Source organism: Tursiops truncatus, chromosome 3 (genome assembly GCF_011762595.2).
Source record: "Tursiops truncatus isolate mTurTru1 chromosome 3, mTurTru1.mat.Y, whole genome shotgun sequence".
Classification (NCBI taxonomy): domain Eukaryota; kingdom Metazoa; phylum Chordata; class Mammalia; order Artiodactyla; family Delphinidae; genus Tursiops; species Tursiops truncatus.
In genome coordinates this window covers 60,124,547-60,147,495 of record NC_047036.1, presented here as the reverse complement: position 1 = coordinate 60,147,495, position 22,949 = coordinate 60,124,547, and the positions used below count along the sequence as shown (strand labels likewise).

The window sequence follows — 22,949 nt, the reverse complement described above, 5'->3', positions numbered from 1 at the left end:
GAGAATGGCCTCTAGGCGTGCGGGCTTCAGTAGCTGTGGCACATGGGCTCAGTAGTTGTGGCTCATGGGCTCTAGAGTGCAGGCTTAGCAGTTGTGGCACACGGTCTTAGTTGCTCCGCGGCATGTGGGATCTTCCTGGGCCAGGGCTTGAACCCGTGTCCCATTGGCAGATGGATTCTTAACCACTGCGCCACCAGGGAAGCCCCATGTAACTAAGTTTTGGCCAGCGGACTGTAAACAGAAATAACATATGGAGCTTGAAACAAAACGACTTGCCCCGGACTTCTTTCCCCCTTCCTGCCAGCCAGGAATCAGTGACAAGGACAGAGCCAACTGGCCAGCTTGGATCCCTGGTAACTTGTGGGACTTCTCACCTGCCTTTGAGAAAACAAACTTCTACCTTGTGTCAGCCACAGCGTCTTGGATCTCTTGGTCCCAGCAGTTCACTCTTGAAGGGGAAAATTTGCCATCCCCACAATATGCCTCTCTGGTAGAAGGATTACTTTGAGCTGGTTATTTTTGAAAAACAGCAGATATAGGAGAAGCTCTGAAAACCAAGTAAAGTTACACTCTTTTAAAAGACATTTACGTTTATAAGGGAACTCTCCATTTGTTAAGGGTGTTTCCTTCTCTGAACAAGGAAGAGTGACTAAATCTCTAGAAACTTATCAGTGGAAAAGGCAGAGGCTGAAATCTGCATAACTATACCCTCATTTACTCTGCTTTGCCTGATTACCTCCCCTAACTGCTCCCCCCATCGTCTTTTGCCTTTAGCTGGAGATGGTATTTAAGGTGGTGGCTTGGGCCATTTGGGGGAGCAGGCAAAGCACAGTAAGTGAGGGTATAGTTAGGCAGATAGTTCCTGTGTGTCTCCCAGGTATATAGGAGGTATATGCATCATTAAACCTCTCTTTTTCTCCTGTTAATCTGTCTTATATTATGGGGGGGCAGTATCAGCCAAGAACTTAGAAGGGTAGAGGGAAAATTACTTTTCCTCCCCATAAACTATACCCTAAATGGCACAGTTGTAGATGTTGACCCTTAAACAGTGTGAGGGTTAGAAGCGCCACGCCCCCCACACAGTCAAAAATCTGAGTATAACATATTTTTTTAAGAATTTATTTTTTATTTATTTTTGGCTGTGTTGGGTCTTCCTTGCTGCGCGCAGGCTTTCTCTAGTTGCAGTGAGCGGGGGCTACTCTTTGTTGCGGTGCGCGGGCTTCTCATTGCGGTGGCTTCTCTTGCTGCAGAGCACGGGCTTAGTTGCTCCGCAGCATGTGGGATCTTCCCGGACCAGGGCTAGAACCCGTGTCCACTGCACTGGCAGGCGGATTCTTAACCATTGCGCCACCAGGGAAGTCCTGATTGTAACTTTTGACTCTCCTAAAACTTAACTACTAATAGCCTACTGTTGACCTAAAGTCTTAACCAATAACCAAAATAACCATATATTTTGTATGTTATATGTACTACGTACTGTATTCTTACAATAAAGTAAGCTAGAGAAAAGAAAAGGTTATTAAGAAAATCATAAGGAGAATACATTTACAGTACTGCACTGTATTTATCAATACTGTAAGTTTATGTCATCTGTTTATAAAACAAATCTGCCAGTACCTACATTAATATTGTCTTATATGATATAAAACACTGCAGATGTTATACATATTATTAACACCAGATATCAAAAATAAAAAGATGTGGAAAAGAAATTCATGGTTTTTTTACAGTTCTTTATTGAAAAAACTTCATGTGTAAGTAGACCCATACAGATCAAACCCATGTTGTTCAAGGGTCAACTGTACTTCTTTTCCCCCAAAGTCCCACCAAGAACCTTCTCCTACCCACTAAATGATTTGGATTTATTCAGACAGAAGTCAAATTAATGTAATTCAGTAACATTTATTTTACATAAAACAATTTTCAAAGAATACATTTAAAAACCATCCAGATACTGATTTTATTGCATTAAAAAAAATTGAGAGGCACAATTGAAATATTCAAATAAATTGTGAGGGGTGGAGGTGGGGTGAGGCCTACGATCTCTATCCACCTTGTTCCTTAGTCACTGAGAGGCTCTGGGTCCAAGAGTCTCTACCATGAGGCAGTAGTGCACTTCATTAAGTAGGAATAAATCACATAAAATATATACTTTTATACAGAAAGTGTTATTGTACTGTCACTTTCAATTACTTATAAAAACTTCACTTTGAATTGCACAAAAGTTTTCTTTAAAATCGATAACTCCCAGAAGGTGGGGCTTAGAACCAAGTATCTCTCTAAATAATTCATTACAAATAATTCAGGTTCCATTTCTCCACAGATCAAAAAAAAAATCTATGAAGACTTACAGTATTCAAATGGGACATTTAAAAATTTTTTTATAGGAAAATAGGTTTCCACATTTGTCCCTAATCAGCTTAAGTTATTTTCTCCCTACTTTAAAACAAATCACAGAATATCCGAAGTTTTAAATCAGAGTACCTGCACCACAGTATAATGTGGCAGTGTTTACGTTAATTCATTTTGTGTATCATTCTACTGCAGTATCAGATTATCAAAAAGGCACATGGGTACATTCTTCGGAACGGTTTTGGTCTTTAAAAAAAAAAAATCACACGTTTATAAGCAGTAATTTCAATCATGTTTAAAAACAAAAATACTAAACAGATTCATTTCCTAATCCAGGTGATACAGAATCCATGAGATTTCTTCAGGCACTTCACTTCCCATAGAATTTCTTGTTCAGCAGGTATATGAGAAGGTTTACATTCACTTTAACCTTATCAAACATTTTCATCACAGCTACTCCTTCATACTGCATCTGAAGTAAATCCTGAAATTGTAAGGAACATCAATCACACCTCCAATTTGACATTCCCAAATTTAAAACACATTCTAGAAGACTGTTGACAACAATAAGATTCGGTTGACCTAAGGACCTCGGTGGGGCTTCTTACACTTCAGTGTGCATTAGAATCACCTGGTTTAAAAACACAGGCCAGTTAAAACAGATTGCTGGGTCCTACCCCCAGGAATCTCTGATTCTGGATCTCTGGGGTGGGTCCCAAGAACTTGCATTTTAACAGGTTCCCAAGGGATGATGATATTGTTGGTCTGGGTGCCATAGTTTGAGAATCACTCACCTCGATGAAAGAAAACAGATTTTTAGAATTGATAAGGACTTTACGAGAGAAAACCATTACCGTTAATATTAGACATAGAATTAAAAGTTTAATTATAATTGAGAAACTCAAGACACAAATGTTACAGCAAGATGAGGTATATCCTTTAGAAGAGCCAGGGTTTTCTAAGGTGGAGTGAGACAGTTCATTGAGGAGGAAAAAGAATATTAAAACTCCTATTTTTATTTTTTCCTCATTTCTTAAGCATGTACATTTTCTATGTATTTTATAAAGTAGATTTTTAGTAAAGTGCCAAGAGCATGTATACTTTATAAATAAATAAATATAGAGAAATACGGAGAAATGCTCTATTTACTGAGGAAAACTGTGAGAGTGAAATTTGGAGACCACTGTACAAAGCAACTCGTTCCGATCTAGACTACTTCTGCCCCTGTATTCTGTTCCTCATTCTCAAGTAAGTTTATCATTCTGTTTCATTGCTGCTGTATAAACAAAGAAAAATTAATAAAATTTCCTTTGTTTATAAATTAATAACTGGCTCACACCAGCCAAATGCATGAGACTAAGCAGTAACATTTTACAGCAACACAGGACAGGGGGGCTTTCCCAGATAGAAGATATCATTCCTGAACTGCCCTAGACTCATACCCGGGTCTCATTTTCCTGCTTCTAGCTCTGGAAATTTCTTGTTTCTCAATGATAATGCCTCGTGTCCATAACAAGCAAGGCCACCTGCAGAAGGTGGAGTCTTCTTTGAGAGAAGGGCTCTTGCCGGCTTCCTGCTCTGCTTTCTCAATTATCTCCAACTGCACTCAACTAAACCCCTCCATTATTTAGATATGCTTCTGGGATGGAAATTCCATAGGGAAGTGAAGTTCTTTCATCAAGAATGGTTTTGCCTATTAAAGCGTAGTGGTGATTCACTTTTCCTTTGGGAAAGGCGACATCTGTCAAAGAGTCTTGGAAAAGAACGAAACCAATATGGTTAAATTGAGAAGGAATCATGTATGGAGGGGAATTAGCTGGGCCCCCCATGGGGAACAGAGGAACTCTGATTGTACTTGTGGTTGAAAGACCAGATTTTAGTCTTATCTCCACTATTTGCTATCTTACAACCTTGCAACATCATATAACTTTTCTGAGGTTCTGTTTCCTTGTGTGTAAATTGGGGCTGACACTGCCAACCCCATAGGCGTGTTATTGGGCATATGAGATCAAGAAGTCTGCAAACACTTTGTAAGCCACTCTCGTCTGGTCAGGAACAACTGGAATCCTGTGAGAGAGGCAGCAGTGTAGAGAGATGAAGAGTTTGGATTCCAGCAGCCCTTCCATAACGTGCTCTCTGAATCCCAGTTCTTCATCTGGGAAAGGAAGAATACCAAGACTGCAGCCCTCCATAAACACTGGCCATTGTTTATATAAGCAGAACATCTTCACGTAACTCACACCTTCCTGTTATGTATATGGCTACAGGCTATAATTAGGATATCATCTTTAGGAACTGAGGAAAGAGTGGCCTGTAGAAAACCTAGAAGCATAATGTTAGAAGAAATCTCCCTTTTTGTCCTCTTAGAAACAAAGTCCTTGACTCCCACTGAAGACCGGGCCGTCACATTTCTCTTCGGTAATTTGCTTCATATTAGAATTGTCTGAAAGCCATAAATTGTGTGAAAAGATAAGTCTGACTTTATGTCTGACAGCTATTATATGCAGGGCTGGCTCTGTGGGCATTCGACCTGTGCATGGTCCCATGATTAGAAGAAGGGCCCTGCACTTAGTTTAATGCTCTGCTGTCGTCATCTTGAAATTCTCACCAATTTCGAGTAAGGGGCTCTGCATTTTCATTTTGCACTGAGCCCTGCAAATTATGTAGCTGGTCCTGATGATATGTCAATGACTGAAAAAAATCTGGAGCATAATAGCCACCTGCATACAGCTAAGGAGTAACAGTTTACAATTGTGTCTAAATGAATGGTGTGAACAGCTAATCCTACGATGAAACTTTTAACAAAGCAGCAAGTGAAGCTTGGTGTTTGCATAGTGTGAAAAGGAAGTCCTGTGGAATTCCTGAGACCTCTCTAAACAGGTGTCTCCTGGTCACTTGTGATTCATCTGTTGTTGAGTTGATGTTTATTGGGCTTGGAACATTTCCTTCTTGGCAATCACATGATACGTTTTTGCTACAGAAGAATCACTAACCAAGGCATATCACCACAAGCACACTCTTTTCTCTTCCCATATTTATCTAAGTATTCCACAGAGTAACTCAAGACTTTCAGTTAAATTTTTAGATGGATACATTTAGTGACATTTAAAATAAGAAAATAATACCGTTAAGTATACTTTTCATAATTACATAATATCTTCAATTTTCTCTCTTAACTCTAATTTCCTCCATTATCTCAGGGTCTTTTTAAAACCCATTTAGCTCTCATTTTTTTTTTTTAGCCTTATAAGGAATGCTAGACAGAAAAGAAGGGCCCTGTGTATTTTGTCCCATGGGTTAGGGGTGGAGGTGTAACTCCACGGATCTCAGCCACAGGCCAGGGAGGCAGTGAGGCTGGAACTTACACCATTCCCAGTGGCTTATCGTGATGTTCCATGTAGATACACGCAGAATACCTGGGAACAGTTTTACAAGTAGTTGGGGGCCCAGGTAAATAGGTGCTATTTCCATTTAAAAACTCAATCATATCAAAAAAGAAAACTCAATCACAGCTCTAAACTGATTCTGTGCAAGAATTAAGTTGGGAGGAGATAAACATTTACTTGCACCCTCCCTCCTTTTTTTTTGGTGGCACATAAACTGTTTTCTGTTTCTGCTCAAGTATATTTGGCTTAAATGTGGTTCTTATGAGAAAATAGCAGTAATTCTGACTGCAAACACCATTTTTCTATTTACAGATATCGGTCTTGCACAATGTCTTTCTTTCTTGTGATCCCAAATACTTAACAAAGAAATTTAAGAAACTGCTGCAAAAATAATTCTAGGAAGGAGAAAGGGAAGAAGGAGAAATGAGATCCAGAAAGTTCCAATCCTGGGTATATGCTATCTTAGGAAGAAATGCAATTTCCTAAGAAAAGGAAACTTTCCTACCTTTACTTAATAGCTCTGAATACTTTTACATGTTATTCTTTTCTCTAAGCTTCAAAATGAAAACATAGCTTAGAAAAACTCACTGCTATGGTTTACCATTTAAAAGCAGTTTAAGTTCCAATAATTTGGAAAATCATAGCTTTAAAAAAATTATCAACACAAAGTAATACTGGCAAATAAGGCTGGCATTGGTCTCCTGTTAAATTTCATTGTTGTCATGAAGAATGCAAGCCAGGGGCTTCCCTGGTGGCACAGTGGTTAAGAATCCGCCTGCCAATGCAGGGGACATGGGTTCGAGCCCTGGTCCGGGAAGATGCCAAATGCCGCGGAGCAACTAACCTCGTGCGCCACAACTACTGAGCCTGCACTCTAGAGCCCGCGAGCCACAACTACTGAAGCCTGCACACCTAGAGCCCATGCTCTTCAGCAAGAAAAGCCACCGCAATGAGAAGCGCGCGCACTGCAACGAAGAGCAGCCCCCGCTCGCCGCAACTAGAGAAAGCCCGCGCGCAGCAACGAAGACCCAATGCAGCCAAAAAAAAAAAATAAATTAAAAAAAAAAAAAAAAGAATGCCAGCCAGGGAAGCCAAGAAGGACCCCCACTATAAAACTCACCCCAACCTGCAGGAATCCCAGCTTACCTGAATATTGAGCTGCACCTTTTCCATCTCAACACCCAGGAATTTTGATCTGACATCAAAGATGCCCACATCTTCAGTAGATGAGATATCAAATGTAACATTTTTAAACCTAGTGAAGAAAGGACCATTCACACATGTGGAACTGCAAATATACGCTTAAGGCTGAAACAAATTAATGGACCCTAAGTTACCCTTCCTAGTGAACAGCCTGCTGGGAAAATTCTAAGGAAGTTACCTCAAATCTCCCACCATCAGTCCAGTTTGGCTCACTGGAAATATGGCTCGTGTTGAGATCTGCAGCCCACGGAGCACTGAAGTAGGTGCTTTGTTACAAGAGAAATGCAAAATATTGTCCTTGCTCTTAAAGAGCATAATATACAGTTGAAATTATATGAGATTCACAGAACTATAAATGTTGAGTTTTACTGCTGACAGGCCAGTTGAGCATTTCAGACGATTAGTTTTACAGCAACTTCAAAGGGGAAGAAGCATTTTCTCTGAGTTGGTCTCCGTCAAGAGAAAGTTGCATGGGATAAATGCAAGAGAAGCCAGGCCTTGGAGGAAGCCGGAGTTACAGAGGAGTACACACAGTGAGTCTGGCGTCCTTCAATGGAAAAGGAAGTGATGGAGCACAGGACTTATGGTCCTTTTAAAATGGCAAACCCATTAGTGCCTGGTGTGGGGCTTGGAGGAGGGTTTCTCCTCCACCTCAAATACACACAGTAGTAGCACACTGCTGGAGTGGCTCTGACCCAGGCATCAGCACACAGCTTTCAAATCAGAGAGGTACCGTTTTGCAATTGTAAACAACACTCACTGAGCTAGACCAAAAGGCAGCTTTTCTTTTCTCACTGCTATGACTCAGTTCTTTTGGAGGGAGAGGCGAAGCTGGCAAATCCCAACACACTGGCTAAGCCACGGGAAGCACAATCACTCGATCAGCACTTAGTCTGACCAGCAGCATCAGACGCTCCAGGCCTTATGGGAAGACTAGAGATTACAATACACGTGTTTTCTCCTGTCATCTGTAAGCAAGGGGAAGCCCTGACAGACCAAGTGAAGCCTTCTTCAAAGGCCATAGGAAACTGAAGTGGGAGTCAGATTTGACGGGAGGGATGAGAGGGCGGGTGTGCTTTGTGCCGATTTTTGGTGCCACTCACTGGTTTATCTGAAGATCGTCTACGCCCAGGAGGACACCCTTCTCATGCAGCTTTGCTGCGGTGTACCTCACCGGCTTCGCTCGCTTTGTCCCTTTGGGTTCTCCTTTTCCATCAAGTTTAATTGATCTCCGAGTATTTCTGACAAAATAAGAACAGACCGTCCGTTGTGAAGATGGCAAACTCAGAAGTTCCTGACAGCGCAATACCCAGCACAGAGGGCACACCACTGTCCACACCTGGCCCCCACTATATGGAACCTGGGCAACTTTGTATTGTGTGATAGTAGGTGACAACCTTCCCGGTGCAGTGCCATCTCACTACTGAACAGTTTAAGGAAAAGCTATTTTCGATGCGACTCAAGTTTGAATTACAGACTAATATGTTTCATAAAACTTGTACTTTGCTGTCTCAGGCATACTGAACCATGTGGCTCGATTAAGTAATTTCACAAGCAGCTTAGGTGTCATAACATAAACTGCGTACACACTCTGAAAGAAAGGTATCACTAGGAGGGCTTTAATTTATTTAACAAATAGGACGTGGCCATCCCTGTTCCAAGTGCTTTCTAAATACTGCCTCACATTCACAAAATTAACCTTGCCATAGTGTTCTGAAATAAATTCCTTTTTGCTGTATCATTTCATTTAGCTCTCATAACAACACTTGTAAGGCTGGTACTCCCAATTCCCTCTTAAAGATGAGAAAATTGAGGCTTCAGAGATCACTGGACTGGTTGAAGATCACACAATGTAAGAGAGAAGCCCAATCTAGCTCACCTGACTGCAGAGGTTGTAAAATACCTTGTCGTAGTTGCAATAAATACGTAAAGAAAACCCCTGACAAGCTTATTTCTACTAAATATTAGCTTTACCAACTTTTTTCCTCCCAGGAATAGCATAAAAGTAATTTACAGGCTGCAAGCAAATGAATTAAAATTCAGAACTAGTGCGGCACAGATAAATGAGATTGAAATTTGGTTATATTCCTTCATCGAATCTATGATTAATGCAATTGATTTTTCCATATAGCACCATTTCCTAGTGTCAATTTGACTACAAGGGTTACATAAAAATACTGAATTATGTATTTAAATGGGTAATTAAAATTTGATTAATATTGACCTTAGTCTATTGATAAGAGCAATTATGAGCAAAGAATACTCATTAAAAGTAGCTATATTGGGCTTCCCTGGTGGTGCAGTGGTTGAGAGTCCGCCTGCCGAGGCAGGGGATGCGGGTTCGTGCCCCGATCCGGGAAGATCCCACATGCCGCGGAGCAGCTGGGCCCGTGAGCCATGGCCGCTGAGCCTGCGGGTCCGGAGCCTGTGCTCCGCAACGGGAGAGGCCACAACAGTGAGAGGCCCGCGTGCCGCAAAAAGAAAAAAAAAAAAAAAAGTAGCTATATTGTGAAAAGAAATCTATGATATGTATGCTAATGGGTAATAGAGAACTGACAAATTTTGTCTTTTGTGTAAGTAATTTTTAAAAACCAGTAAGTAATTTAAAATCATTGAGCTGTGCTGTGCAATAGCAAATACCTGGTGTTACCTAACATTTTCAAGTATATAAAAACTGTTTATTGTTAACATCCCCAAGGGTAGTTTTTTTTTTTTTTAAATAATAGTGTTTAAAACACACCTTTGACTAAAAACGAAGGAATAATGAAAGTGCTTCCCGAAGTGTTTAAAGCTACTTGTTTGAAACACAACAGGGTAAACTACTTTAATGCCAATGTTAATTGAGAAGTAACATGTTTCTAAATTCACTCCTGACTTCTTAGCTCACAGTGGCAAATCATAAAATTGAGATTCTAGTTTTTGGTTATATAATAAAGCAAAAGTTTGCTAGCACACCCAACCCGACAGCCCAGGATTGTAAAAGAATGGATACCCCATATATATCATGACATTACAAAAGAATACATGATTTCAACTTACTTTCTTTTTAAGTTGTCTAAACAAGTCTTTATGTAGGTGTCATAATAATTAATTTGCTCTTCATAAAATGCTGCCTTCTTGTTAAGTGCATTCAGGGTCTGTTGAAGTTTCTCCAATTCAGCTTTTCGAAGCTGACGATGGATTCTTTGATTTCGAATATCCTAAAATAACAAGGAAAGGCCATGGTATGAGATTTAAGCAGGAGTTTGCTTTATGATACTGCCCATTTGGGACAAGAAGAATATCTAGTACTAAATCACTATTTGTGACTGTTGTAGTTTATTTTAGTCACCTCATTTTAAACTCTCAACACCAAAATGTTCCCTTTTTACTTTAGAACTGGGAGTGTCTGTATTTCATTTTAAGAGAGGTGCTAAGGTTGATGAAAAAGCAGAGAAGCAATTTTAGATTAATTGTATAAGGAGAAATAGTGTTTTTAAAAGGGCACAAGGAAGACTTTAGCAGGAGAAAATTTCTTCAGAATATTTTGAACATTCTACTTTGAAGAATACTTTAACCTGAAAAGGGTTACATTTCATCATTACATTCATTTTCTTTTTTTTTTGGCCGCCCCATGTGGCTTGTGGGAATCTCAGTTTCCTGACCAGGGATCAAACCTGGGCCCTTGGCAATGAAAGTGCAGAGTCCTAACCACTGGACTGCCAGGGAATCCCCTATTTTAGAAATTAAAAAAACAATACACTTTTTAATCTGAAAAATATTTCTCAAGATTTGCAAAAACAACTGGGGTCTCAAGACTGATTGAAAAAATTCAACATGGATAACTATTACTTGGATTTAAATAGAGTTCCTAGAACATAAAGTTGACCAAGCTGCTTACAGCTTACGAGAGATACGTTATATTTAATCTTACACACACACAATTCTTTTTTTTTGTAATTCTAATTGGTAAATTAAAAAAATGTTTCATTTAAGAAAATGGTGCCTGTTTAATACTATTTTTCCTTTGTGGACAGTTAAAAAAGATTCCTCTAGGAATCCAAAGACAGACAAACACATCCTTCTTGAGTAAAAATTCTTCATTAAGTAGAATATTTTGGGGGATGCCTTCATGATAGCTTTTTGCTTTTTCCAAGACAAAAGCATCAATTTCTCTACTACACATTCCCTAAGAGACATATTTTCCACCCCAGAGCTATAGAGAAAAACGTTACTTCCCTTGAGTCACTCAGGCTGGGAGGAATAAGCCTACTGCCAGGACTGACCATAACTTTCCGAGGAAGAATGAAGCTGAGTGCGTTTCCCTCCCAGAAGTTAAGAAAATTTATTTTTTTTCTGATCATGTAACTGTCCTTAACCTCCAGACCCATTTTAATTTGCATGTTTGGATAAAAAGAATGAAAAAAAATTTTTTTAACCCAAAATATATACTTCCTTATCTTTGGCAAACAGATCTAGCCTTTTCCTGTGATGTTTCCTTGCACTAATTTGATATCCTTTTCTCAGGAAGTTTCTCAACTGTCAAAATACGGGAGGAGAAAACAGAAACTAACTTTTAAGTCTGAACTGCATTCAGGCTAAACTGCTTAGAGGAAAATTCTCAGGGACACAGAGGTACCATCTCAGTGGCAGGTCCCATGGGCAACTGGGTTATATGACAACTAACAACTCAAGAGAGAACTCTCCTAAAAGTGTCACTTTTAAAACTAGTACATATTGTTTAAAGCAATTTGTTTAAAGCAATCGATGAAACTTGTCTATTACATTTCCTAAGCATTTACGTCTGGTGTGTTTCAACTCTTCTAATGACTTGGGGGAGTTGTGATTATTCTCTATGAAAAGTCATCAACTTCTCTGAAACCTTAAAAAATCTGTAATATTGAGGAGGACAGGAACCATATGTATATAACTATGAATTCCTCATGTCACCTCAGAGTCCCAGCATGTGTGTGACCAATGATTAACACGTCTGCTAAGCAAAGGAGAAAGAATACTCTTTCCAGCAACCTTGGCAATCTCATTGAGAATGTCTTGGTATTTATTTTTGGATGACACATGTCCAGTCTGTTCCAATGTCCGAAGATTCCTCTGGATTTTCCTCTTCTTCTGCTCAAGAGGCAGCTGTGCATCTTCAACCATAGACTGGCTATGCTTCATGTCTTCGGGAGTCCTGGAATCTAAAACTGCACGGCTCACCATGTCTGCGGCATGATCTAGCTCCTGGAAAGGGAATATCAAGATGTTGACTTATCTCTGATGCCCTAATCTCAGATTCAGAAGCTGTACAAGGCAAGTTAATATCAAAATGAAAGAGGTCCTCGAGCCAAGGTCCAGAGACAGAATTACAATACGTTCTTCATGGGTTTTGAAGTAGGTCTTTGGGAAGGAATTACTTTGTTTTTCTGAGAAACATAGCAGTGGTGGCAGGCCTACTTTGAGCGAAATTCTAAATAGCTACTTTATTGCTAAGATGACAAGTTACCTTAGTAATGGACAGATTATGAGGGATAACTGATATTTTATAATTCTCTGGATGGAAAGATATCAGTTTTGGATACGATAGTCCAGATGAGGAAACTAAAACTAGATTATCCACTAAAACGTGGCCATGAGAACCCTGAACTAAACTCTAACATCAGCCATATTTACAGAGATTCATAAGCTGTAAAGGCTTTGTTCTGGTAAGGGAATCATTCTCAAACTTCCGACTCTGAAAAACCTGCAGGGTTTCTTTGAACCAAAGGAAATTAAGAGTATTCTAGCACGAAATAAATTTCCAAATAAATGATAAGTAAATAAATGAATCAAGACAGTTTGGATAGTTTGTTCAAAAAACCAGTAATAACAAGAGACTGGTGATCTTCCCATGTCACAATCAGACAACTGATTGACACTGTAGACAAAGTCTAAGAATATAAATGACAGATCAACTTTATGGACACAGTAACAGTAAACCAGGTCAGCAGTAAACAGTAACAGTAGCAGCCAATATCGTTGAGAACTTAATATGTATCAGATATTATTCTACCCACTTAACATGTTTTAACTGAGTTATTCCTGAATTGGGTACTATTATTATTATTCCCTTTTTGCAGTTGAGGAAATCAAGGCATAGAAATATTTCTAAGTGCCTAGAGTTACAGAGCTAGGAGTTACAGAGCTATACTTGATCTCGGAAGTCTTCACTCTTAGTGACTAAGCTACATTTGGGGAAAATAAAATATTCATTAAGAATTAAAATTCTCATACTCAGTAAAATATTCTACCCACCTTGTTTAAAAATATTCACACATTAACAAACATCAGATAACTTGACATTATATATATATATATATATATATATATACATATATACTTTTATTAAAAATTGTGACAGAATGATTTCTTGGCAACCAATTAAATTAAGAATGATTCAGGAAATTACATGTAGCCCAGCTAAGAGTAACTAAATAGATAATTTTGTTAGCGTTTGTTTAGGGAGTGGCAATTATCGAAACTAAAGCAATATCACTGAAATTAATTCAGAACAAACTAAATAATGATGCATTTTCAAGGATGCTGATAAAAGGATTATTGCAAGATTGTTATTAAAGTTTAATAAACTTCAGTTATTTACACCAGGATAATGGTGCTCTGACCTAATGGACTCAAGACGTTTGCTTCCAAAGCATTTGGAAAAGAGTTTTAATGTGTGGGACATTTCTTCATTTCTTCAAGTTAGCAAAAGCATAAAATATGAAAGGTATTTTTCTGTATCCTGTCGACCAGAATGATCTCTTAAGTGACTTATTTGCCCATCCACTGCAATGAATACAGTCTTCTTCTTTTTTTTTTTTTTTTTTTCGGTACGCGGGCCTCTCACTGTTGTGGCCCGTCCGGTTGCGGAGCACAGGATCCGGATGCACGGGCTCAGTGGCCGTGGCTCACAGGCCCAGCCGCTCTGCGGTATGTGGGATCTTCCCGGACCGGGGCACGAACCCGTGTCCCCTGCATCGGCAGGCGGACTCTCAACCACTGCGCCACCAGGGAAGCCCAGTCTTCATTTTTAAGTAGTCCATTCTTCTTTTCCTTTGTTTCCTACACTCACTGTTCAAAGTTTACAATGAACATTCAGAGGCTTTGAAAGGCCCAGCACTATCTTCCTAGTCTAGGACAAAATTATTCAGCATAAATTCAGTGCTGCATTTTTCTATTTCATTACATTGATATTCCATGGATTTTACATATAGCTGAACTCGGTTGAATTCCTTACTTCCAAACTGTGTCAGATACAGTTTCTCTGAGGTAACCATAAACGTTTGGCACAAAGATTTGTTAACAAAATCAACTCGTATCAAAGGTCCTTATTATTTTACACTCTAAGGCCAATTACCTGTTTTGTACTTGCTGGTGTCTCTAAGATTTCTGACAGTGTGCTCCCTGGTTGGTTCCGGATCACATCAATGATCAGCTTTTTGGTCCTTACAAAATACAGAAAGGAGAGACAGGCTTTCAGACAGCAGTCCTAATGCACAAAAATCTGCTTCTCCCAAGGGAGTGAACAAGCACCTACAGAGATGAAGCCTCAAAGAGAATCCCTTAAAATAAAGCCATCTCACGGAACTCCACCACATCTGCTTTAAGGCTCCCCAAAGTTTGCGAATGCTTAATAATCGAAGTCTGGGTTTTATATGCTTGATGTTGTCAGATTATAGTGTCAGTATCATGGGCACAAGTATGCCATAAGATTCCTTATCTAAGTACCTGTTCTTCTTTTTAGACCGAGACTACTTTTTGACGAGAAGGAAGGATGATTTGGCCCGTGACTGTGGAGGGTGCAGGAAAGGTCCCCCTTTCCTAACTTGAGTAACATTTAAACTTCTGAGCCTGTTGAAAACATCCTAAGCCTTTAGGAGCCAGAGAAGCTGTTAGCTTTCCTGCTCTGAGAAGGTTATGAAACACTGTGAAGGCCAGTGGGAGCCCAAGTCCTGTGTGGGCTGTGGAGGCTTCGGCTGCTGGATGACACAGCAGCCAGGAGGATGGGTGTTTGGAAGCCTCAGGTCTGGTGGCGGGACAAACCCATCGGGTGGGAGAGAACTGAAGAGCTGCTCGGTAACAAAAGCTGGAAAACCCCTCTGTTAGTGCTAGAACCATCTATTTTTTCATATGTGTTCTTTAGGGTAATCAGCCACCCTTTACTAATTAAAGATCAGGTTATGGAACTATGTAAGAAGATTTTAACATAAAAGGCAAATGGTCAAGTGTGCTCCCTTTTACATAAGTGGGAACATTATTGGACATCGAGTCCCTTCAAAAAAAAAAAGTGGGGGGGAACATAAACAGAAGTTGCCTTAAATTACAAACAGGTCTAACCAACAACGTCTGAAGTTTCACTCTCATTGCGTTGAACCTCAGTTCTTTCCAAGGCATTACATGGTATCACTGGATGATGAATTTCTTCCTCAACTACAGCAGAAAATGTTCACACGGCATGAAAATTGGAAAATGAAAATAAAACATTGTTTATGTTTTGAAGCATTGGGGCGACTGCTCCCAAAGGACAAGAGGAAACTTTCAAAGAGAATTCCAGATATATTATTCTTGCAAACAGGATAAAATCCAATAAACCATCTGTAACCATTATTTTTCTCCTTTCTGATTTATTTCAAGTCTGTATGAGAAGAATGATCACAACCATTTCCTCTGGCCCATGACCCTTCGCTGCTGGGGATTTACAGGCTGTCTGGGAATGCACAGAGAAATGCTCCCCCAAGAGTCAGAGGTGGGCACACAGCTCATTACAGGCATGTGGGAGACGGCCCTGTTCCTGAGGCTTAGGGAGCCAAGTATCTATCCTTTCTGTCCCACACAACTCCCTCCTCCAATCATCATTATAAATGCATTAAGCTGGAACATCGAGTTAAAAATAAAAGCTCTGGGTGATTTTAACAAATGTAAATACAGTGACTGTCTCTTATTTGAACTAATATTCTAGGAATGACTGACGATATATGCTTCCAGGAAACTCCCAGCTCGACTCTTTAGACGCTATCTGATGACCAAAATGACCAAGGTCACTCAAGGATGCCCTGCTAGGGACAAAGAATGTTTATTTGTTCAGGAGTGGCTGGAGGACAAACTGCTCACACAGCCTTTCTCTTGAAATTCTACTTTATGTCAGGCCTCTACTGGAACCCACTGCCAAAGTTCTACCCCAGACATCTTACACGTAAATCACCATCCAGTTTCATGACAGGGAGCTCAGTACCTCACCCTATGGTATGCCTAATGGTTAAGAACACTGAGTCAGACAGATCTAAGGTTGAATCAGGGTTCCTGTTGCTTAGAAGGTGTGTGGACTTGTGCAAATTATAAAGTCCCTATGGTGGGTTTTTTTTTTTTTCATTTATGTAATGGGAATCTCTCAGGACTGAATGACAGATGCACGTAAAGCCTCTCTCTAGGGTCTGACATGTGGTCAGCACTCACATGGTCACTAAAGCTGTGCTGCCCAAGATGACATCCACACTGGTCAGCAGGTGGCCAGTGGGCACTTGAGACATGGCTGGTCCAAACTGAGATAAACATTAAGGGCAAAACACACACCAGATCTGGAAGGCTCAGTATGAAAAAAGGAATGTACCATGTATCATTAACAATTTTTTTACACTGATTCCATATTGAAATGACAACATTTTGGATATATTGGGGTAAATAAATATATTAGAATTAATTTCACCTGTTTCTTTTAAAAATGTGGCTTCTAGAAAATTTAAAAGTAACTGTGTGGCTGACATGAAATCTCTGTTGGCAAGCACAGCACTGGAACAGCCCATTCTTAAATGGGAAGCCCACTCTGAGAGGCCTGCCTTCCAGTACGGTCCACTCACTGGACCCAGTGAGTCACAGGACATCAGCACCGAGGGGGACCTTGGGCAACAGTCCAATCCCTGATTTTACAAATGAGTCAGCTAAGACCTAAGAGGTTCAATCGTTATAGAAGGTCACATCCTATTTTCTAGAGTGGCAGGAAACAAGTTGATTTCCCCTTCCTCCTCATCAGCCCCTCATTAACCTGCAGAGAGTGCCAGAATTGTGTCTATGTCCCCTCTTCTCTGTTTTCCAAGGGAAACCCCTCAGTTTCAGTTCCTGAAACCTCTTCACAATAGGAGTTAAAGAGAGTTTCCAGTCCTGCTCACATTTCAGTTTGCCAATGACTTTAAGACATGTCCCCTCCCCAACTCAATGCAAACACAATATTCTAGATATGGTCTGACCAGCATAAATCAACTGGTTCAAGCTTTGGCCCCATGGCTGTTCATATAATAGGTAAGACAGGCTGGTCAAACTCTGCCACCCTCCCTGAATTAGGAAAGTTAAGAAAAAAAGAAATACACCAGGGAGTTTCTTCATCACAGCTCTGCTCAAATCCCATGGTCAATGAATGAGACCGCCTGGTGCTTGTAAACTGGTGTGGTCCCTCAGGTTTGGCCATTGCACTCAAAGGGTGTCTGTTATCACATTCTGACCAGGACCATTCCTGAGCTTCCCTCTCTGCCATCTGCCTTACGGTGTGCCCAAGGTTGAAAAGGAATTGGTGTTTGTGGAAGCTAAAAAATACTTCCAGGGCTTCCCTGGTGGCGCAGTGGTTGAGAGTCCACCTGCCGATGCAGGGGACACAGGTTCGTGCCCCGGTCTGGGAAGACCCCACATGCCGCGGAGCGGCTGGGCCCGTGAGCCATGGCCGCTGAGCCTGCGCGTCCGGAGCCTGTGCTCCACAGCGGGAGAGGCCACAACAGTAAGAGGCTCGCATACCGCAAAAAAAAAAAAAAAAAATTCCAATTGTTTAAAATTCTAATAACATGATTACACATTTTTATCACCAGACCTTGAATATCTCCTTAGCCATTTACTGCTCATTTACTGCCAGCTTGGACTACAAGCAAGAAAATCTTGCAACTGGGATGATGGATGCCTAAACTGAATTATGTGATAGGAAAAAAATTCTTAAGAGATGACAACTAAAGCACTCAGGCAGCTAAGTATGAATAAAAGCCATCTATAATGCCTTCTACCTACACACATACTTTCATAGAAAAGCAAGCTTAATAAAGGCCAAAAGGATCACATACTATAAGTTGAATCATAAGTTATAATGAGATAGATTTTCTTTTCTTTTTTTTTTAGTTTATTATTTTTAGCTGCACGGGGTCTTTGTTGCTGCGCGCGGGCTTTCTCTAGTTGCGGCAAGCGGGGGCTACTCTTCTTTGTGGCGCATGGGCTTCTCATTGCAGTGGCTTCTCTTGTTGCAGAGCACAGGCTCTAGGCATGTGGGCTTCAGTAGTTGTGGCTCGCAGGCTTCAGTAGTTGCGGCTTGCGGGCTCTAGAGCACAGGCTCAGTAGTTGTGGCACACGGGCCTAGGTGCTCCACAGCATGTGGGATCTTCCTGGACCAGGGCTCGAACCCGTGTCCCCTGCATTGGCAGGCAGATTCTTAACCACTGCACCATCAAGGAAGCCCGAGAGAGATTTTCCATTGTACAGTTCTTTATAATTTATAAGGTGTCACTGTGTGACTTCATTTACTCACCAGAGTCCCCCCTTTCCCATCATCTCCCCTCTTCTCCATTTGATGGATGAGGAAACAAATGGGGAAGTGATCTGCTGAGTCCAACGGCTAATGTGTGAGATTGGGGCTGTAATCCCAGGTCTCCCTAGGACTCCTCAACCAGGCTCTTTTGTTCGTTTGTCCTTTTAATATCACCGTGCTTGGTAGTATTAGCAAAATGGCAATAGCCCAAACCGAGGCTCCCTATTCCATAAAGATATGGAAGGGAAACAGAAATAGAATGTTTCTTCCTATTCCACCATGTGCCTTCATGTCCCTTACTCTATGCCATTCCTTCTCTGTGGCCTGGGAAGCAATGCCCCAGCATCAGGTATACAATAACTGCTCTGCTATCATTCTTATTATTTATTCTATTATCCCTAAGAGTGCAAAGGACAGTGACCTTGCCCTCAAGTTGTAAAACCTTGTGATCAAGAGTGTAGGCCCACTTCCCATCCCGTGTGTGGCTCTGTGTGGAAGAGCTGGGAGCTGCCGAGGGAAGGTTTCCTTTTGGCGCTGACCCAGGAGAGAGAGATCCAGGCTCAGAACTCCTTCTCCAGCTTCACCCTGTTGAAGCTGCGGCACTCCAACGCCCTGGGCGGGGTCAGCCTAGGGGCCAGGTACGTGGGGCACCTCCTTCCCCAAGGACTAAAGCCCAGTGGACATTGGGTGCTGGAGCTTTTTCTCCTTTTCCTTGTTTTTTTTTGAAAAAGAAACACCTATAGAAGAAAATAAATGTACTTTACCCACTCCCCCACAAAAAATAAATTAAAAAAAAAAAAAAAAAAAGAGTGTAGGCCCAGAAAGATTTAAGACTGTCTGGATTTGAACCTATGCCCCACTTACTAGCTATACTACCAGGAAAGGGTTTTTTTTCTGTTCTGTGCCTAGTTTTCTCTTACATAAAACCCAGGTAATAACCTCTACCTCTTGGAGTTGCTGAGAGTAGTACATGACTCATGGATGTTGTTATGTTATACATGTTGTTATCTGTTATTATCTATACCCATATCCATAGGACAGTCCCTGGTACATGGTAAGTACTACACAGGTGTTTGGTATTATTATCATCTTCATCCTTATCTAATTATTAAGAATTATGAAACTAGCATGGAATTAAATTTACAAGCATAAGGATTAACAGTGCCTTATTCAGGGACCCTCATGAAGATGAATTACTCATCACTGCAAAGCTAGTGATTTTGTAATTAATAATAAGGGGGGCATTTTGAAAGTTAAAAACACAACCTATTTAACAAGGAGGCAAAATAGTTTTTTGATAGAGAAAAGCCAGTTATTTTTATCCCCAACAGCTCTGCATTCCATGACTGTCTACTTCTTAGTAACTTCTGAAAGGCACTGTCTGATTTCAGTTAAATTTGGTTCTCTAATGAAGAGTCTCAAGAACTATATTTTATGTTTGAGTTAGGAATTTGGTTTATTGCTTGGAAGAAAGTCATCCCCATAAGAGTTTTCGAATCAGTATTTCCAAGTGTCTATCAATGGAACATCAATGGCCTATGAATTTAAAGCATGTCAGTGCCCATCTACTTGCTTCCCATAATTTTAGAATTTAATTTCCTCACCTCAGAGATAAAGACTCAGACTAGGTGGTCTCCAAGCTCCTTGTCAATGACACATTTTATATTTGCCTGTTAGCATCAAGATTTTGAAACATATACTTAAGGTATAATGTATTTGGAAGTAAGGCTAGCCTAACATCATGGAGCGAACTCTACTGACTGTTTTGGGCAATACCCAAATTCCACTTTTGGGGAAGGCTACTTGGTCAGTCTTCATTTCAAGTTGTTATCCACGATGATCCACTGGGCTGCTTAGTGAAGGGCTCTGCTAACAGCAGGATCTTGAAGTATGCCCAGAGGAAGGCTTTCTAGACCCCAGAGGCCTATGAAAGCAGTAAATTATTGAATCTTTTAAAACATTGGCCCAATAGCCTTTTTTATATAAATGTAAAAGTTGATCCTACAGTTCACATGGAATTGCAAGGAACCCCAAGTAGCCAAAAGAATCTTCAAAAAGAACAACTTGGAAGACTCATACTTCCCAATTTCAAAACTTACTACAAAGCTACAGTGATAAATGCAGTGTGGTACTAGCATAAGGATAGGCATATAGATCAATGGAATAGAATTTAGAGTCTAGAAAACCATATATGTATGGTAGATTGGCTTTTGACAAGAGTGTCTAGACCACCTAATGGAGAAAGAATAGTCTCTTTAAGAAATTGTTGTGGAAAACTGGGCATCCACATGCAAAAGAATAACGTTGGACCCCGACCTTCCACCGTACACAAAAATTAGCTCAAAAGGGATCACAGACCTAAATATAAAAGCTGAAACTATAGAACACTTTAGCAAAAAACACAGTAGTAAATCCTCATGATCTTGGATTGAGCAATGAATTCTTATGACACCAAAAGCACAAGAAACAACAACAAAAAATAGATAAACTGCATTTCATTAAGTTAAAAAACTTTTCTACAGAAAAGGATATTACCAAGAGAATAAAAAGACAGCCCTGAAATAATGCCATTTGCAGCAACATGGATACAACTAGAGATTATTATACTAAGTGACATAAGTCAGAAAGAGAAAGACAAATACCATATGATATCACTTATATTTGGAATCTAAAACATGACACAAATGAACCTATCTATGAAACAGAAACAGAATCACAGACATAGAGAACAGACTGGTGGTGGCCGGAGCGGGGTGGTGGTGGGGCTGGGGGAGGGATGGAGTGGGAGGTTGGGAGCAGATATAAGCTTTAATATATAGAATGGATAAACAACAAGGTCCTACTGTATAGCATAAAGAACTATATTCAATAGCCTATGACAAACTGTAATGGAAAAAATATATTAAAAAGAAGAATGTATATATATAACTGAATTACTTTGCTGTACAGCAGTAATTAACATAACATTGTAAATCAACTATACTTCAATAATAAAAAGACAACCCATAGAAGGGGTGAAAATATTTGCAAATCATATATCTGATAGGGGTTTACCATCCAGAACATATAAAGAACTCTTACAACTCTGCAACAAAAAGACAAACAATCCAAATAAAGAATGGGCAAAAGACTTGAATAGACATTTCTACAAAGAAGATAGGCTGACAAGCACATGGAAACATTATTAATTATTAATCATTAGAGAAACATTATTAATCATTAGGGAAATGCAAATCAAAACCACAATGAGATACTACTTCATACCCACTAGGATGGCTATAACAACAAAATAAACAAAACAGAAAATAAATTTTGGTGAATTATGGAAACATTGAAACTCTCATACTTTGTTGGTAGGAATAGAAAATGGTGTAGCCACTGTGGAAAAAAGGTCTGGCAGTTCCTCAAAACAGAATTACCATATGACCCAGCAATTCCACTCCTAGGTGTATACCCAAAAGAACTGAAAACAGTATTCAAGTAAAAAGATGTATATAAATGTTTACAGTAGTACTATTCACTATAGCCAAAAGGTAGCAACAACCCAAATGTCCAAGATAAATGTGGTATGTCCATACAATGGAATGTTATTAGGCCAAAAATATGCTGAATAAGAGAAGCCAGACACAAAAGGCCACATATTGTATGATTCCATTATATGATACTTCCAGAATAGGCAAGTTCATAGAGACAGAAAGCAGAAAAGATGCCCCAGGGTCATTGGGGAAATGACTGCTTAATGGATACAGGGTTACTTTTGGGGTGATAACAGTGTTCTGGAACTAGACAGTTGTGATGCTTGCACAACATTCTGGACGTACTAAGTGCCACTGAACTGTATACTTTAAAAGGTTAGATTGGTAAATTTTATGTTGTGTGTATTTTACTACAAAATACAAGAGTAAGTAAGTAAATAAATAAAACCACTGGCTGGCTCTACTTGGAATGGTGATTGAAGAAGTAGACAGTACTTTTTTCTAGCGTACAGTGGGGAGGGAGCCACACAAGGGCTGAGGCAAGTAGGACAATGCACCAGGCCTTCCTGGCTAAGCTGCACTGCTGCCCCACACACCTGACTTTCATGGTTTTGCTTTTGAAATGTGCACTCCAAAAATTCACAGAACCATGGGGACTCAGATTCAGAAATAAGTATAAATATACACGATGTTCAGACTATTTGATATTTTAGACTACCCAAATCATGATCTCCATTCATTAATGCAGACATTTGAGTTGACTGCATTTAGAAAATGGTGCTCAAGTAACAGACAAAATTAATTATGAAAAAATTTCTTCCTGTTACTTCTAAAGGACAAAGCTTATGAGATCACAGGATTACTGGCCTAATTTAATTTGCATGGTGGAACCACAGGATCTGTATTTCCAGTTACCTTTGTAATTGGCACATGCTCAGAGGAACCCAGGGAGTAGCTTCCACA

The 22,949-nt window shown here is 40.0% G+C and overlaps 1 protein-coding gene across 1 annotated transcript in view; it reads right to left on the bottom strand.

The window, feature by feature from the left end:
• Nucleotides 1-1,882: 1,882 nt before the first annotated feature.
• IQGAP2 (IQ motif containing GTPase activating protein 2) overlaps nt 1,883-22,949 on the bottom strand; it is a 286,934-nt gene continuing 265,867 nt past the window's right edge. The window contains exons 31-36 of the mRNA XM_019929807.3: nt 14,314-14,401; nt 11,949-12,161; nt 9,981-10,141; nt 8,045-8,182; nt 6,885-6,993; nt 1,883-2,836 (exon numbers count right to left, since the gene is read on the bottom strand). Coding sequence (XP_019785366.2) covers nt 2,723-2,836; nt 6,885-6,993; nt 8,045-8,182; nt 9,981-10,141; nt 11,949-12,161; nt 14,314-14,401 — 823 coding nt within the window. The 3' untranslated portion in view covers nt 1,883-2,722. The remainder of the gene's footprint in view (nt 2,837-6,884; nt 6,994-8,044; nt 8,183-9,980; nt 10,142-11,948; nt 12,162-14,313; nt 14,402-22,949) is intronic.